Below are 15,651 nucleotides of genomic sequence, written 5' to 3'. Positions count from 1 at the left end.
TTTATTTTCTCTTAGAATTCATGCTGCACACTTTGTATACCAGTTGGATGTTTTCAGTTTAAGTGCTAACTTTGCCAAACTCTGAGTCTTATTAGCTATGTTAAGGTAAACATGATCAATCTTTTACAATCAAAAGATAAGTGATTTCACTGTTAACCGTTATCAAGGAAGGAAAGCTCCATGACAGGCCAGAGTGACAGATCAAAAAAAATCAAGAAACCTTAAGTTACTGCTTTTTAGAATTACTTTTTACCTCTGTATGTTTTATTGGAGAATTTGTTTACAAAAAGAGAAATATGAGAAGACCAAAGAATTCTCTGTACTTTCCATATGCATACAACAAACCTGTTCAATTCAAGCAAACAGGAAAAAAGGATAGTATATTTGTTATTTTAAAAAAAAAACTAATTTTAAAGGGTACCTGTTTGACAAAAATGACATTTATAATTAACCATAACTAAGGAGGCTGAGAAAAACCTTACCTTTCTCAACTTTAATAATTTGCCATTGTTAATCATGCACATAAACTATAATTCACAATGATCAATTAAACAGTTCTCTGTGAGGTACTTACTGAATGTAAAATCATTGTGATTCTCTTCATTATTCTACTTTATGCATAACGTTACAACTACTGCCCCCTTTTGAACACATTATGGTACTTCAACTAAACACCTCTCACAAATGTGTAAAATAGACTTAGTTTCCTTAAATAACACAATTTAATAGCTGGGAAATAATAGTTTTGACCCAAAAAAGCAGTAAACACATCTAAACTATGGTTGAAAGAAAATACAAATATTGGAAAAGAAATGATTGATTAACCATGGACACAAATATATGATAGTTTCTGATATGATGGAAGACATGATCTCAGCCGATCAATAAACTTCTATGTTGCTGACAATAGACCGTTGAAGCTTTTCAAACTCAAAATAATGATGTTTAAAAACACTGCACACATTCAATATATGACAATTAGAAATAAACAGAATTTATGATGCCATCTTATGTACAGCCAGTGTAATTGTTCCATGTGTTCTCACCAAAATGTTCCTGCAAAGACAGAATTACATTAAGGGTCCCATTAAATACTTAAAAAGCAGCAACAACATTTTTTTGTCAATTATAATAACCTTTAATGCACAGACAAAATTTGAAGAGCGTGTGGGATGAAAGCAGCAGGTTGGAGAACATGCCCTCAGTTTTAATATTGCTATGCCCATGAATTATTCAAATTTATATTTTTTAATGAAGACACTAAACATTTAAGATCTGGAGTCTATTTCCTTGTTCTTGGATGTCTCTAAAAATTAAGCTTAATCAAGATTCCAGAATCTAGGCAGATGTTTGTCAAGTAGCTTCTTACCCAGAGTCGGACTCCAGACACACAGTAGGAGAGTCAGTGGGGTCTTTGGTTAGAGAAGCAGCTTGCTTGGCCAGCACAGACACAACTCCTCCATGTTCATCAGAAAGCGAGCCACGGCCTGAGATTAAAACATTAAAGAAGTTGATAGTTACAGTACATGGGTCATCCCCAAATTATGGTGAGCAATGAAAAAGTTTTCAGACAATCAGGAACACACATATGAAAGCAACATTCTGTAACCTTATATTTTATTAAACAATACTGTCAATGTTATACCTGTATATTGTTTTAGACAATTAAAAATGTGAGAGAAAAAAAATTGTCATCTGTAAGGAGTTTGTCACTGGTGTTTTTTCCCTTGCTTCATTAGTGAAACAAAGTAGGGATGCACAATTACGACAAAAATCATAATTGTCGATTATTCCCTTGAAATTGTAATTGCGATTATTAATTATGATGATCACAATTTACATTGAATGATGTTTTGAATAGCTTTATACAATTGTTTGAAGCAACTGCATGCCATATTTTTATATGAAAAATAGCTGAAAACACTTCCAGAAAAACTTTAATTGCTTTTCTATAGCATTTAGCCTTTAAATGTCAACTATACAATGGTTTGGTTTCTTCTTTAAATAAAAATAAATAAATAAATAAAAAAGTGTAGTATTGTAATGTTACTTGCTTGTAAATGCGCCTTTGAACGATTACGTAATTGTGGCATCCATAATTGTAATCATGATTACAAATTCAATTAATTGTGCAGCCCTAAAACAAAGTCAAATAAATGTAGTGTATTTGTTTTTCTATTAGTTTTTTTCAACTGCTCACACACAAAATCTTTACTTGCACTTCTGAAACCTGACACTCACCAGAACCACACACCAAATCTGCAAAACCATATACTTATTCTCTGCCTTTGACTCAATTTTTTAATTTCATAAAACACTTTTTGCAAAAAAACAACAGACAATTCTCTATGTAACACAAAAATCTAACAGGAAGTATCTTGATTTCCTTTTTCAAACAACCAATCAAAATGCCACACTAATTCATCAGTGCCTCACACTAACTCCTCACATGTGCAAACATTGCTTTACTTAACACCAACCAATCATGGCTTTAGAATAGGCCTTTCGTACTGTGTAATACTAATACAGTAAAACAAAGTTTGGTTTCAATCTTGCTTTCATGTTTACCATGAATTTTTCAACATCTCTCTGCCAATTACTTTCAATGTTGTACAGAAATGTACATAGGAGCTTATAAAAGAAGAGCTTTAGGTTTTGAATAACTGTGTGTGTATATGATATCACAAACAATATAATATTGACAAAGGTGTTTGCAACATAAGACAAATGTTTGCTTTTGAGATGTGTTTGAGATGTTTTGAATGCAGTGCTTCATTTTGCAAGAGATGCGAGGCATTTTGCGTGTGCAATTCTTGGATTTGTGTGTAAAGTTTTGGAAGAAAAAAAAAGAGGCAAAGTTTTGAAAATGGAAGCAGTTGAAAAAAAACTAATTACACACACCTTTGTAGTTTTCATTAAGAATTAGCTTTTATTTTTCTATTTTCAATTTTCTTTTTAGCTTAATTTTGAGTAATTTTAGGGCCTCAACTTAAACATATTTTAGTTTCTTTTTTTCTTCTTCTTCATTTAGGTTTCATATGAATTTTTGTATTTTTTTCAATTAACATAAATAAATACAAATACACACGCATAGTTTTAGTTTGGGTTGTAGTTGGGTCAATATCACCTTAGAGTGCCTTTCAACCCTCACAATACTCAAAAAATTTGGTTTTAATTTCCCATTCGCTTTATGTCATATCATAAATAGTAGACACTCAAGTACTATAGAAACATATGAGCTGAGCTCCCACACATTTTTTAAAGATAATTATGGGCCATTATTCGAAGCATAAACCATAAGATATGTCCACCCTGTCATGGACTATTACTGTTAAATACATTTTCATTGCAAAATTAAGATGCAAATTATATTTTCTGAAAGGTATGATGTCCCTTTCCTAAACAGTTATTACAAAAATTATATAATAATAAGAAATAATATAATTACATCCTCAATCACATTGATATACCCCCCGCCCCTAATTCATTTGAGTTTTTAGCAATATTAACTACAAATGAATGCTATGTCCACCCTGTCATGTTTACGTCCACTCTATCGAGTCTAAGTGGCCGACAGAGTGGACATTTTGAGCTTCAATTAGCATATTAGCTTACAACAAACTGTGACTAGCTAAATATTTAGTCTGGTTGTTGAAGAGAATTTGGTATATTTAAACTTACATATTTTGAAAATACTGTATTCTAATCAATTCTGGCATATTTTATGCCGACAGGGTGGACATGTTAAGCTTTGACAAAGCAAGTAAGCAAACTCATACAAACAAAATTTGTCAATTAGTCACCAATTTACTAACCTCAGCCAATGAAATTCCTGCCACTGAAGAGAAAATAATCTGTTGTCCTGATGTCACTAAAGGGGATGGCCTTTTCTTAAAGGGGCGGATTCCCCAATAGTGGACAACCATTCAAGGGACATGGACAAACTCTTCTTTTTTATTAAATAAAAATATGGTTTTTAGTACCAAATGATCAATACACTCAAATTGAGTAATCCCTTATTTAACAAAATATTAAAAGGAGATTTAAAAAAAATGTATTTTATGATTTGACGATATTCTACTATCATTCAAATTTAATGAGCAGTGCATGGGACATAGCAAAATAACACGCATCCTCTTACACAAAACAAAACAAAACAAAATCTAGAAAATGTATCTAAAGAACCAAGTAATACTGTTGATGTGAATATAAAAACCTAGCCTAATATAACACACCCTTTCATAGTCATTTTTATGTTAAGTTATCACGGCAAATGAGTTACTTATGTACAGGACACCAAAAGGCACCCTACAGTGATATTGACCCAGTTGTTAATTTTAAATAATAACATGCCCAGTTTGATGAAAGTAAACGGAACTGAACCACATTCAGAACTTTTGCATTTATCTATATTTTTGGCTAAACCTTTCCTTGTACACTTACGTAAACATGAATGTTGCTGGGGGAAAATGCACATGCAAACTGCTCAAATACAGTTATCCTGTCATCATGACCTAGTGGATAAATGAGACAGAATGATACTTACATCCTAGATTATGGCCTTGAGCGTCTGTGCACAAAACCCCAACAATGGCAGGATTTTTCATTCTAGTGGAAGAAAACAGGTTAGTAAAGCATCACCTAAAATGTTATATAGCCTATGTTTTGGGGGGGAATGATACATTTTAACGTACGTATCATCAAGATGCTGCTCCAGTGCACCCTCCATAATAGCGGCTTTAATAATGTCTGTAAATCAACCGAAATAATAAATATAGAGGAGAGAGTAGCAGCGATATTTATTATTTGTATCACTTCCGGGGTGTCAGCTGACATTACACGCGACTCCAACGCTACGGCACTCTCTAAGGAAAAAATACTAAAAGCGAATATGATTTAGCGCCATCTAGCTCAAAGTCTAATTTTGACAGTAAATAAGAAAATACTGTTAGCAGCCTAACCCTCTTTGTGTAGCCTGTAATGCATTATGGGTTGAAATAAATATTAATTTGATACAGTTTAACAGACATACGACAGGAAAACTAACGAGCTGATAGCTTAGTTTTTGCTGGACCAAAGTGATTTATTACCAGCTTGAACCACAAACCAGCTACAATGTACTAAAACACAGCAACCAGCTTAAGATGGATGTTCCTGCAGGGCTATGGAGTGCTGCAACCGTGATGTCAAAACCCAGAAACGTGCTACCGAACCAGTTGCACTGCCCTAAAGACAGCCATGCACAGTGCACAGACCTAGTTTTATACATAAATAAAACCTTATTAAAACCCATAGGAAAATCTCGAGGGAGCTCATAGTGAATTAGTCAGTGTTTTAAGGTCATGGCTGCAGCACTGTATTGTTATTTAGTGGATGATCACATATGATTCAGTGGCTAGATTGACATCTTTTTCTTCCTCTATGTCCTTTTTTATAAATAATACATTCCTAAAAAAATCTTTAAAGGGCAAATACATCCAGCTAACATTTAGCTGTCATTGTCAATGAGAACTCCCAGGGCAATGTGTGAATGTTCACTGTTGATATCTCTCTAGAGTCTAGACAACCTCATGCTCTGACCAAGAGCAGAATAAAAGACCAGTCCTGCTCCTCACCATCAATTGTATTTGAGCAGAAGTTCTTTATCAGAAACCAATGCTGTCTTCTCCATTTTGAACTCATGATATTGAGGTACTCTCCTTTGTGTTTTGTGAGCCTGTTTTAAGAATCACTTCTAAAAAAAAAAAAAAAAAAAGTTTTTTTGGTCATATCCATTATATAACATATATGTTTACATAACTGTGTAACATATACTGTACAGCTTACCACTACACAATTTGTGCAGAGTGTATAGTATAAATCAGGTTTTTGAACTCAATATACATGCAAATGGAATGAGGCAGAGCAACATCGACCATTTCTGTCCCTCTAGAGCCCATCCGAGCAGGTTAATGTTTCCAGAATGTATGCAGCCTTTTATTTATGGATATCACAGTTTTGATATGAGGTCCATTTGACATACTACTGCTACTGCAAAAGACAGACATTTAATTAATGGGATTATTTTGCCAAAAATGGCACGTTATTCAAAATAATTCAAAAATAATTATTGAGCAAATATTAATATAAAACATTATAGGCTATGCATTAATAATTTAATTTAAAATTCAATTTAATTTAAACAATTATTTTCTTTCCTTTTTTGGCTCAGTTTTCAAACTGCATTTATTATGAAGTTATGCTTAACAGCTTTCAGGCTCTTGCTAACTTGGATTCTCCCCTGCCGGCAACGCTTGATGATTTCTGCCCAGTCCTGTGCAGTTAGAGCCAAGTTGGTCTGCTGACAGGGCAAAAAGTTGCAATGTAATTACGTGGCCTGGGCGTCAGTGACATCAATCACTTTCACTGCAGTCAAGTAATGCACTGCTGACTAACCAATGGCATTTTCATGCTCTCGCTAAACGTAAATAAAATCTCAACAGATAGGACTGACATTTTCTACCCCGCTATCCTTCACTCTAATTGCCGTCAAGTCGGATATTTTATTTAGCTATAATTTCAAGTAAGCTCATTGATTCTGTATAGCTCCATTTCATCACGTATCTCCATCCCTAGGGCTTTGATGATCAGCAGTTCATACAGGCTATATCCACATTTTCATTTGTTAGTTCTGACACTGATAAAAAGAGCGTGCTGAACTTTATAAGATGCCTTTATAAGGCTTTTATAAGGCCATGTAAGATGTCATATGTATTGTTAGCTGAAAGCACAATTAAAATACTTATAAACAAACATGTTAACAGCTTTTATGAATGGAAGGCATTCCAATTCTGCATAAAACTGCAGAGCTTTGTGTGAATTTCCACGGGAGCAGTGATGCCTTGTAGGCCTTTCCGATGACCTTATGGTGGCAAAAGCAGAAAGACAAGACCAGGTTGAATTTGACACGAGAAATTTAAGAGTCCTTATTTTTAAAGAGTCACTTCATGTGAAACATACTGTTTGTAGTGAGTAGGGCTTATGTGTCCATGATGAGATGTAATTACTCTTGTTACTGCTGGGTCAAGGAAGTTTTCAGGCTTGAGAGGACATGATGTCGAATGCGTTTAACCGTCTGTGCCTGACTGGCACATTTAAGACTTGTAAATAGGAAATTGTCCGTGAATGACAGTGCATATTATGTCATGAAGTGACTGTAGGCTTAAACGTCTCAAATGAATTGACAAGTGCTTAATTTGTTGTGATTTACCTGCGAGCTGTATCATATTGTCAGGAAGCAAAAATAAATGTTTCTCTCGTCAACCTCTTGCGCTGATGACTCATTTCCTATGAACTTACTTGACTTGTGTTGGTACTCTGAAACTTGGCTGCAAGTCTGACGTTACATTGGTACTGTAAAGGGTGATGAATCCTAATGATTCAAATGAGAAGGTGATAATTATGGCTCGTGGAGTCCTGTAAAATGAACAAGTGCCTAGTGGAGAAGTGAACGAGGGAACGGGAAAAAAACTGAAATGACTTTAACAAGCCGTGCATTAAACCGGATGCATAGAGGATATTGGATGATGAAGGTGCGAGGAACTATTACTTTTTGATAATAGAGTAAATCATTTTGAAAATATATTTTCAAATTATTGTTTGAGAATTTCAGACTCCTCACAGCTCTTACATCATTACAAATCCTGTCATATTTTAAAATATACAAATATACCTAAAATATTCATTTAAAAGTTGCATAAATTATGGAATTTTTTGCAAATACTACTAAACTACTAAAATTACCCATATGGCAGGGGAAAAAGTATTTTGAAATATATTTTTAAATATTTTCGAAATATAAAAAAAAGCCAAAAATATATTAATTTTTAAATTAAATATATTTTAAAAATATTAATATATATTTTAAAAAGCATTTAAAAATATACTTTGCTCTCGATACATTACAATCCAGCAAAATACATTCACATGTCACATTTAATGTAAACCTTTATTTGTATTCTATAACACGTGTGTTACATATTTGAACAAAAATAAGCAAGGAACATACAGTATTACAATATTTAAAAAAATTTATAATAATTATTAAACCACTTATGTATATATAGCCCAAAGTTTTTAGCTTTAGCCTAAATGTAGGCTACTGGAAGACTGGAAATGTATTTTCTTGCCCCTAAAATTGATGAATGAATGAATATTGAAATATATTTTATAATATGAAGGTTGAAACTAAATATATTTTTAATTAAAAAAATATATTTAATTGAGCTTAACTTTTTGCGACATATCATATATTTAATATGTGTTTTGGCCAGCAAAAATACATTTGATAATCTAAATAATAAATAAATAAAACATTATAAAGATTAACTGGAGGATTTACTGAAATATTTTATAGCGATTTGAGCTCCAGTGATTCCCAGGGGTACTTGGAAAGATTTTGATTGGTTAAAACTATAAAAGAGAAAAGGAAATAAAATAAAAAGTGAATAAACAAAATATTGTTTTGTGTGTTCTTATAAATTAGTGTGGACAACACTCGTACCAGAATATATGTCTTTTCCCACTCATATATCAGCTGTGATTTTATTAAATTGAAAAATAACTTCTTATTTTAAATGATATTCAGTATAAAATGAGTTGACAATATAAGCACATTTCAGAATTCAATGAAGGGGTTCTTGAGGCTTATTGATGGGGCTTTAGGGGCAAATAATGCTGTTCTAAATTTAACTCAGCTGATTTATAACCACACAAATGTGATTCAAATGTGATGAAAAATGCACTACTCTAGCTGGTGTCATTAGGAAGGATATGCTTACTGTGAAAGTCCAGTGAGGTCTCTTCTCCATCATCCGGTCCAGCGTCATACAGAAAGAGATGACGAAGTCCCTGCGGAGGTGTGGGTGGGTGGGGGTAAGAGAGGGGCGAGGGGAGATAAAGAGAAAGAGAGATGGAGAAAGAAAGAGAGAGACAGAGTCAGACCTCAGACCTTATTTCAGAAGTTACCAAAGACTCCACACTCTGAGACAGGAGGACAAGAACAGCAGAGAAGTGAAATCATCTCAGGGCCATACTGAATCCTCCAGGAGCTCCACAGGACAGACTAGAGATCAATAGGGAGAATTAGAACAACACAAAAAAGAACGATCAAGCTCTTAGTGTTCTGTGGTGTGTGTTTGTGTCCCGCTGCTGTTATGAGCAGAGTGTTGATTCTGTCTGTGCTCCTGCTGTCCCTGAGCTGGTGCAGATGTGCCGTCATCACAGGGGTAAGTCTGATCAATCATCTCACAGGATTTACTTTTATTCAACTTCATTGTATTATTTAATGATGTCTTAGTTGAATAGATCATTTATTTATGCAATTATACATAATCAATCGTGTTTAGCTGGTTTTGATAATAAATTTCAATAGTTAATGGTAAAAAGTAAGCGGCATTTTTTCTTGTCCCCATAATGGATTCAGCTCATTTATGGTTTGCCTTAATTTTGCTTGTTCAGGCTAATTGTTTAAAAAGCATGTTTGCTCATAAGCCAATATATGTCAAATTAAATGTAACTGTATTAGAATTTTTTTTAAATATTAATAATACAAACAATTTCTTTATAATCAAATCTTTGAACATGTTTGAACATTTTTCCACATTTTCCTACATAATTTGGCATTTCTATCACATATTATTCTGTATTTTATCAGTTTTTGCCCCAACCTTTTTTGCTCTATACTTTTATAGCCCCAACATCCTCAATTAACATCCTCCATTTAACTCTATATTAAACCGCATATCGTTTAGCATTGTCATTTCATGTAGAATATTAAATATCACTATTGCACGGATTCACTTAAATAATGCTTAATTTTTATTGATCATATAATTTTTTACAGGGTGTGTGAAAAGAGACACCAAGAAAGTAGCTTCCTCTCTCTTTAATGAGACACCTGAGCAGAAGAGAGAAGCATCATTTAAATGTATTTATAAATCTGTTTAATAAAATAATCTATTTTGCACTCTTGGCATGGGGTAACGTAGATACATTAAAAAAGCAAATACTCTATCATTGGTACAAATGAACCTTAACAAAGACAAGATCTTATATGCACTGGGAATGAATGCTATACCGTAAGTGACTGATGTTGTGTTGTGTTTGTGTGTCAGGCATGTGACAGGGATGTGCAGTGTGGTGTGGGTCTGTGCTGTGCTGTGAGTCTGTGGCTCAGGGGCCTGCGTATGTGCACACCACAGGGGCTGGAAGGAGACGAATGCCACCCGTACAGCCACAAGGTATACAGATACACACAGCCCCTCTGGAATATGAAAGCAGTGATTTGACTGGCTGACCTGAGGCAACCCAGGCCTAACTGTTATAAGAACTGAAAGAAAAAATAATAGAAACCAGGAGATACACAGAGGAAAGATCAAAAGAGAAAGACAATTTTATCTTAGACTAGTAAGACTGGACAATACAGCTTATACAGACGGCCAAAGAACTCTTGAAGGGATAGTTTACCCAAAAATGTAAATCATTTACTCACCTTCAAGTTGCTCTCAACCTGTATGAGTTTCGTTCTTTTCGTCATTGGGAGCTGTTTGCTTTTAACTTAAAAAAAGAAACACATTGGAAACAAGTTTGCAATCTCATTTTAAACAGCTGATCGGATCGTGGAGTAAACATGGGTGATTGCCAGAGATGAGTGAGAAAGGCTTTAAAAGAATCTGCTGATAAGAGTAACTGATATCGATCGAATGTCTCACAGATGGGCTGTTTATCACTCTGTCGGACAGTCTCAGACTGATACGGAGATACAGAAGCTTTGCCATTCAGCTGAGGTTTTAAGGTGAAGAGAAACGGATTTGGAGGGTGTCTGTGACTCATTGATGATTAGTAAAACTGACAAGATCCTTAATCAGAAACCTAACCCTATAGAGTTTTGTAATGTATCTTGATTAGCTAACCTAATGGCTGAAAATATTTAATTAAAATTATATCGTTACAGCGGGCAGACTTAAAAATATACACACAAAATGTAAATAATTCACAATTTATGTTTTCATAATCTATGCATTGCTGATCTAAAAGTCAATTTCCAATTCCAGGTTCCTTTCCCTGGCAAGAGACAACATCACACTTGCCCCTGCCTGCCACATCTGGTCTGCACCAGGTATAGCGACAACAGATATCGCTGTACCAGCGACTTCAAAAACATAGACTTTTAACACTGGAAACATGTGAGAAAGAGACAAATGAAGGTGGGGAATACTTGAAAAGGAACAGCACAAGAAGATTAATAACAAGTGCCATAGTACCTTTCTGGTCATGTTCATTTTTCACTCTCATGCACTTTGCACTACAAAAATGCTGTTATCCAGCTGCCCCAGAAATTCTGACATACATTATCCACCGTGGCACAAGGTCTACCTCAGAATCACTGGTTTACCTTGGCATCCACTACACTTGATAGTAAAAAACAAAGTTAGTTTCATCACCTTAATGTGAGTACACATGCAAACAGACATCTTGTAAGGAATGTGCTTAGGCGGGAATCATATTTTCTTCAATATGCTGTGAATTTGTTGAAAGCTTAATTATGGTAATTAAATTATTATCAGTCTGAGTGGTCTTTGTGCTTTTCTCACTGTCTGAGTATGTGCTGGGTGTGTGTATGTGAAAAACACGTTTCATGTTAAATATCTGATGCTTAATTAAAAAAAAATTATGATTACAATATTTGTCCAGTAAAGACAAAATAACTGTAGAAATGCCATGAAATGCCATAATATTGTAATATTACAAATTAAATTGGAAAAGTTCTATACAAAATTGTTTTAATAAAATAAAATATAAACACAACTGTTTATAGTGACTGTAGACTCACCAGTTTGATTTTGAGAATGGTGGTCAATATTAAATTAGCAGGCTAACTAAAACATATTTCACTTGGTGCACACAACAGTCACGGTCATTTTCTATTTAAAGATTTATAAAGAAAATATGACTATATGACTGCCTTTTTTAAAGTTTCACTTCTGTTTAACAGTCTCTAACACTTCTGTATGACCGGTTCAATCTGAGTTTCAGTTCAGAGAATTTGCAATAATAACATGAAAGACTGATCCTCTGAACTCTGCAGTGAATGCAATGGATTCTCTTCACCTCTGAGACCTGCTATGGACAGGTCAACACACTGCCTAGGATCTGGATGAAGACAATGCAAGGGCGCCATAAAATGACATTGCAGAATTTATTGGTATGGTTTGTGGAAGGTGGTAGACCTAGTCTTGATTCATTTGAGTGGCCTTGATTAACCCAGTGTCCCTTAAATCCTATTCAATACTAACATAATGCATTACACATGACATGCGTCACCACATGTTTATGTTTCCTCGCTCAAAGACTATTGCTGGATTTTGATGGGTCTAACTGCTGCTATAAAGAAGTACAGGATTGCAAAATCTGGTTTTCACTGATTTTCGACATCTAACTACAGTTTCATACCTGAAACTTTCTCTGTTCATCCAAAATAAAATTATTGCCATTATAATTATTGCATAACAAGTTGTCATCCTGTGTGTTTCTATGTCCTTATGGGTCAACCACATCAAAGTTGTATATATAAAAACGAAGTCTTCTAACGTCATGACAAGTAGAAATGTTACTTTTAAATTGTCTGTTGGGCTTGAATAGAGTTTGAAAGACCTTTGTTCATCATAATCAGTGTATGTCTCAACTTAGAATGCCAGTCGAGTTCAAGTTCTCCATCATGCCCTCAATCACACCATCAAATTACAATACGTGATGCTTGCATTAAATGAGAACAAATGATCAATTATCATGAACAATTTAGCTACAGCGCAGATTGTCACAAAATATTGTTAAATACATTCTCACAATTGGTGTGTTTTGGTTGTGCTGCTTAAAGTAGCAAAGCAGTGGCCTCTAAAGTCTTGCTAATTCTGTCAGATAAACACATATAATCATAATTTACATCACAGGTTGCCATGCTACCTTTAAGCTATATACAGTATATAGCCTACAGCTATATATTTTAATGAATAACGCCTCATTTATACAGTGGAAAATATAAATAAATTGTGTCAAATAATTATTTTCTATAAAGCTGACAATACATTTTTTTGTATCTGTCATTAGAAACAGTCTGTCAAATCTGTCTGTAAAATGTCAAACGTATTCATTCATTCATTCATTCATTCACAGGTTTTTTCCTTCTTTGATTTACATCACCTCTGGTCTACATGTCAGTTGTTTTCATCCCTCAGTTATCGTTCAAGCATTTGAGAATGTTATAGAACTGAATATTCTGGTGACTGAACATTTAAGGGATCAACTTTATTGGGTAAATGGTTAAAGGCCATACTAGTTTGATGATAATACACTCTCAGAAAAAAGGTACAAAAGTTGTCACTGGGGCGGTACCTTTTCAAAAGGCACACCTTTGTACCAAAAGAGTCCATAATGGTACCTTAAAGGTATATATTAGTACCTAAAGTGTACATATTAGTACCTAAAAGGTACAAAAGTGTACCTTTTGAAAAGGTATCGCCCCAGTGACAGCTGTTGTACCTTTTTTTCTGAGAGTGAGACACAGGCTACTGTCTCTATCAATCAAGAAACTGACCAAGAAGAGATTTAAAAATGTTTTCTTGTGTTTTTCTATATCCAACCTGCTGCATGCAGAATCATCATTCTCATAGTTGTAGCGTCTGGACCAATGAAACACACAATTTTTCATTTGATTTAACAAATCAGTTATTCATACAGTAAGAAAGTAATTTCCCTTAACCAGGAAATTAACGTTCTTAGAAATGACAGACAGTTGACCCTGTGAGGTCAAGTAAATATCTACAGCGGATCTAAATATTTATAATTAATTATAATTAGTTATGATTAATTATTCATATTTCCCCATGAGCTGATTCGCTACTGTCATTGTGAGAAGAAAATTACAATTTATATCGTTTCATTGATGAAGCTGTAGCACACAGGCCAAGAGTGAAACAGTAAATGTTTTTCAAGCTGCTGTTACAGAACATTTAAAACAGGAATCCCATTATAATTGGTAATTACTACTAGACTAAATTTTTTTTTTTACAGTAAGTCGCCTATAGTGTTTGTAATGAAAGAAAAAGACAAAATAGCACTATACTATTAAGCTACACAATTTACATCTACAGTTCCTGCAGAATTATGAAGGAAAACATTCAGCAGAAATTGTGGTTACGGATACACTGTGCCAAATAGCACATGCTAAAAAAGATGAGGTATTCTATCATTTTAACTAAAAAAAAAGTCAGTGTTCATGCTTGAAATTAAAATTAGTTTAAAACTTTAGTTAAGCTGGATAGTTACCTCAATAAAAATAAAATATAAATTTAAGTAGCTATAACTAATTGAAGAAGCATTTTTTACAGTGTAACCTGAACGTGGTTGCCTTGAGAGTGCATCACAAGATGTAAACGTTGAACTCACATACTGGACCTGGGCAATGGAAGACAGAAGAAGAGATGGAGACAAATACGGTCAGACTGGGATTTGATCATGAGTCCATCTGACTGAGGGTTTTGAACCTGTTTATAGTGATTCTTGTAAAACTGAAGCAGAAGCTGTACCTCAGTGATTTCACTGTGCCTGGTCATAAGGTCCTCCACCATCTGTCCATCTGCAGGGTTGTTCTGCAGAATATAAGTCACCTCCTGTTAAGTAAAGTGAATCATATTTGGGACATGAGTTTTAAGATGTTTAAGATGTCATCCATGTGGTCATGAGTCAGATGCATAAACCGCTTACCACCATGGTGTCGAGAGGACAGCAAGTTCCATATTTACCTGAGTGTGAAAATCATATATTATGTTCATTCATTAGATTTAAGAATCGGTCACATTATATTCAAATTTGCTGAGCATTTTGGTTCTACCAACCAGTGGATTTCTTCTTCCAAGTCTTTAGAAGAAACACAAGCAGTGTCGCTGAGACGACAGCAAACACCACACTACTGAGAACAGCAGCTAGCTTGTAGGATGTTCTCCAGCTGTCACTGATTAACATGTTATGTTAAAGAGGTTAATGAATATTAAGAGGAAACTCATCCAAAATCGTCATTTACTCCACCTAATGTCATTCTACACCTGTTTGACTGTCTTTCGTCTGCGGAACACAAAAGAAAATTAGAATAATTTAGAATTAATTATTATTTATTATTTTATTTTTTACTGTTTGGACCGCAACATTCTTCAAAATATCTTCTTTTGTGTTCTGCAGAAGAAAGTGAATCATGGAACAACATAAGGATGAGAATTTTTGGGTGACCCATCCCTTGAAGAGTTGCAGTTTTAAGGGCTTCATATAAGCTATATGTGACAAAATTGAGTGAGTTTCTCTTGTGTCCTTCTCAAAAACCATGGCTGTAAGGGGTTCAGACTGCTGGTTTAATGGGCAACTTTGTTGGTAGGGGAGGTTTGTTTATGCCACTGAGCCTTTTAATGAAGAATATAATATTTCACAATTTATTATTTAACAATTATAAGAATACAAGCTCCAAATGAGCATTACCAACACATAGCACATAAGACAGATAGTACTGTTTCTCATTTATGATGCTTCAGATTTCCGAATGATTAATCAATGAACGCAGAAGCT

The 15,651-nt window shown here is 34.3% G+C and overlaps 2 protein-coding genes across 2 annotated transcripts; one reads left to right on the top strand and one right to left on the bottom strand.

Annotated features, from left to right (window-relative positions):
- Positions 1 to 759: 759 nt before the first annotated feature.
- Positions 760 to 4,858, bottom strand: lamtor5 (late endosomal/lysosomal adaptor, MAPK and MTOR activator 5). Its single transcript, XM_016231762.1, has 4 exons — positions 4,695 to 4,858; positions 4,547 to 4,608; positions 1,370 to 1,487; positions 760 to 1,056 (listed from the first exon to the last, which is right to left on the bottom strand). The coding sequence occupies exons 1-4, from the start codon at positions 4,727 to 4,729 to the stop codon at positions 996 to 998; spliced, it is 276 nt and encodes a 91-aa protein (XP_016087248.1). The 5' UTR covers positions 4,730 to 4,858; the 3' UTR covers positions 760 to 995.
- Positions 4,859 to 8,977: 4,119 nt separating this feature from the next.
- Positions 8,978 to 11,533, top strand: prok1 (prokineticin 1). The gene is made up of 3 exons (XM_016231748.1): positions 8,978 to 9,266; positions 10,155 to 10,280; positions 11,094 to 11,533. Exons 1-3 carry the CDS (start codon positions 9,195 to 9,197, stop codon positions 11,211 to 11,213), a joined length of 318 nt encoding a protein of 105 aa, XP_016087234.1. The 5' UTR covers positions 8,978 to 9,194; the 3' UTR covers positions 11,214 to 11,533.
- The last annotated feature ends 4,118 nt before the right edge of the window (positions 11,534 to 15,651 follow it).

This window comes from Sinocyclocheilus grahami, unplaced genomic scaffold, assembly GCF_001515645.1.
Source record: "Sinocyclocheilus grahami isolate Dianchi unplaced genomic scaffold, SAMN03320097.WGS_v1.1 scaffold399.1, whole genome shotgun sequence".
Taxonomy (NCBI): Eukaryota; Metazoa; Chordata; class Actinopteri; order Cypriniformes; family Cyprinidae; genus Sinocyclocheilus; species Sinocyclocheilus grahami.
The sequence above is the reverse complement of the archived record's forward strand: the minus strand, read 5'-3'. Positions and strand labels throughout refer to the sequence as shown.

What these genes read in the sequence shown, in the direction of transcription:
- lamtor5 (XM_016231762.1), bottom strand. Translation starts at nt 4,729, where the DNA reads ATGGAGGGTGCACTGGAGCAGCATCTTGATGATAC. An exon ending in TCAAGGCCATAATCTAGGAT is followed by an intron (nt 1,488 to 4,546) that starts GTAAGTATCATT and finishes TTTTAATCTCAG; the next exon opens with GCCGTGGCTCGCTTTCTGAT. An exon ending in TGTCTGGAGTCCGACTCTGG is followed by an intron (nt 1,057 to 1,369) that starts GTAAGAAGCTAC and finishes CTGTCTTTGCAG; the next exon opens with GAACATTTTGGTGAGAACAC.
- prok1 (XM_016231748.1), top strand. Translation starts at nt 9,195, where the DNA reads ATGAGCAGAGTGTTGATTCTGTCTGTGCTCCTGCTGTCCCTGAGCTGG. An exon ending in GATGTGCCGTCATCACAGGG is followed by an intron (nt 9,267 to 10,154) that starts GTAAGTCTGATC and finishes TTTGTGTGTCAG; the next exon opens with GCATGTGACAGGGATGTGCA. An exon ending in GCCACCCGTACAGCCACAAG is followed by an intron (nt 10,281 to 11,093) that starts GTATACAGATAC and finishes TTCCAATTCCAG; the next exon opens with GTTCCTTTCCCTGGCAAGAG.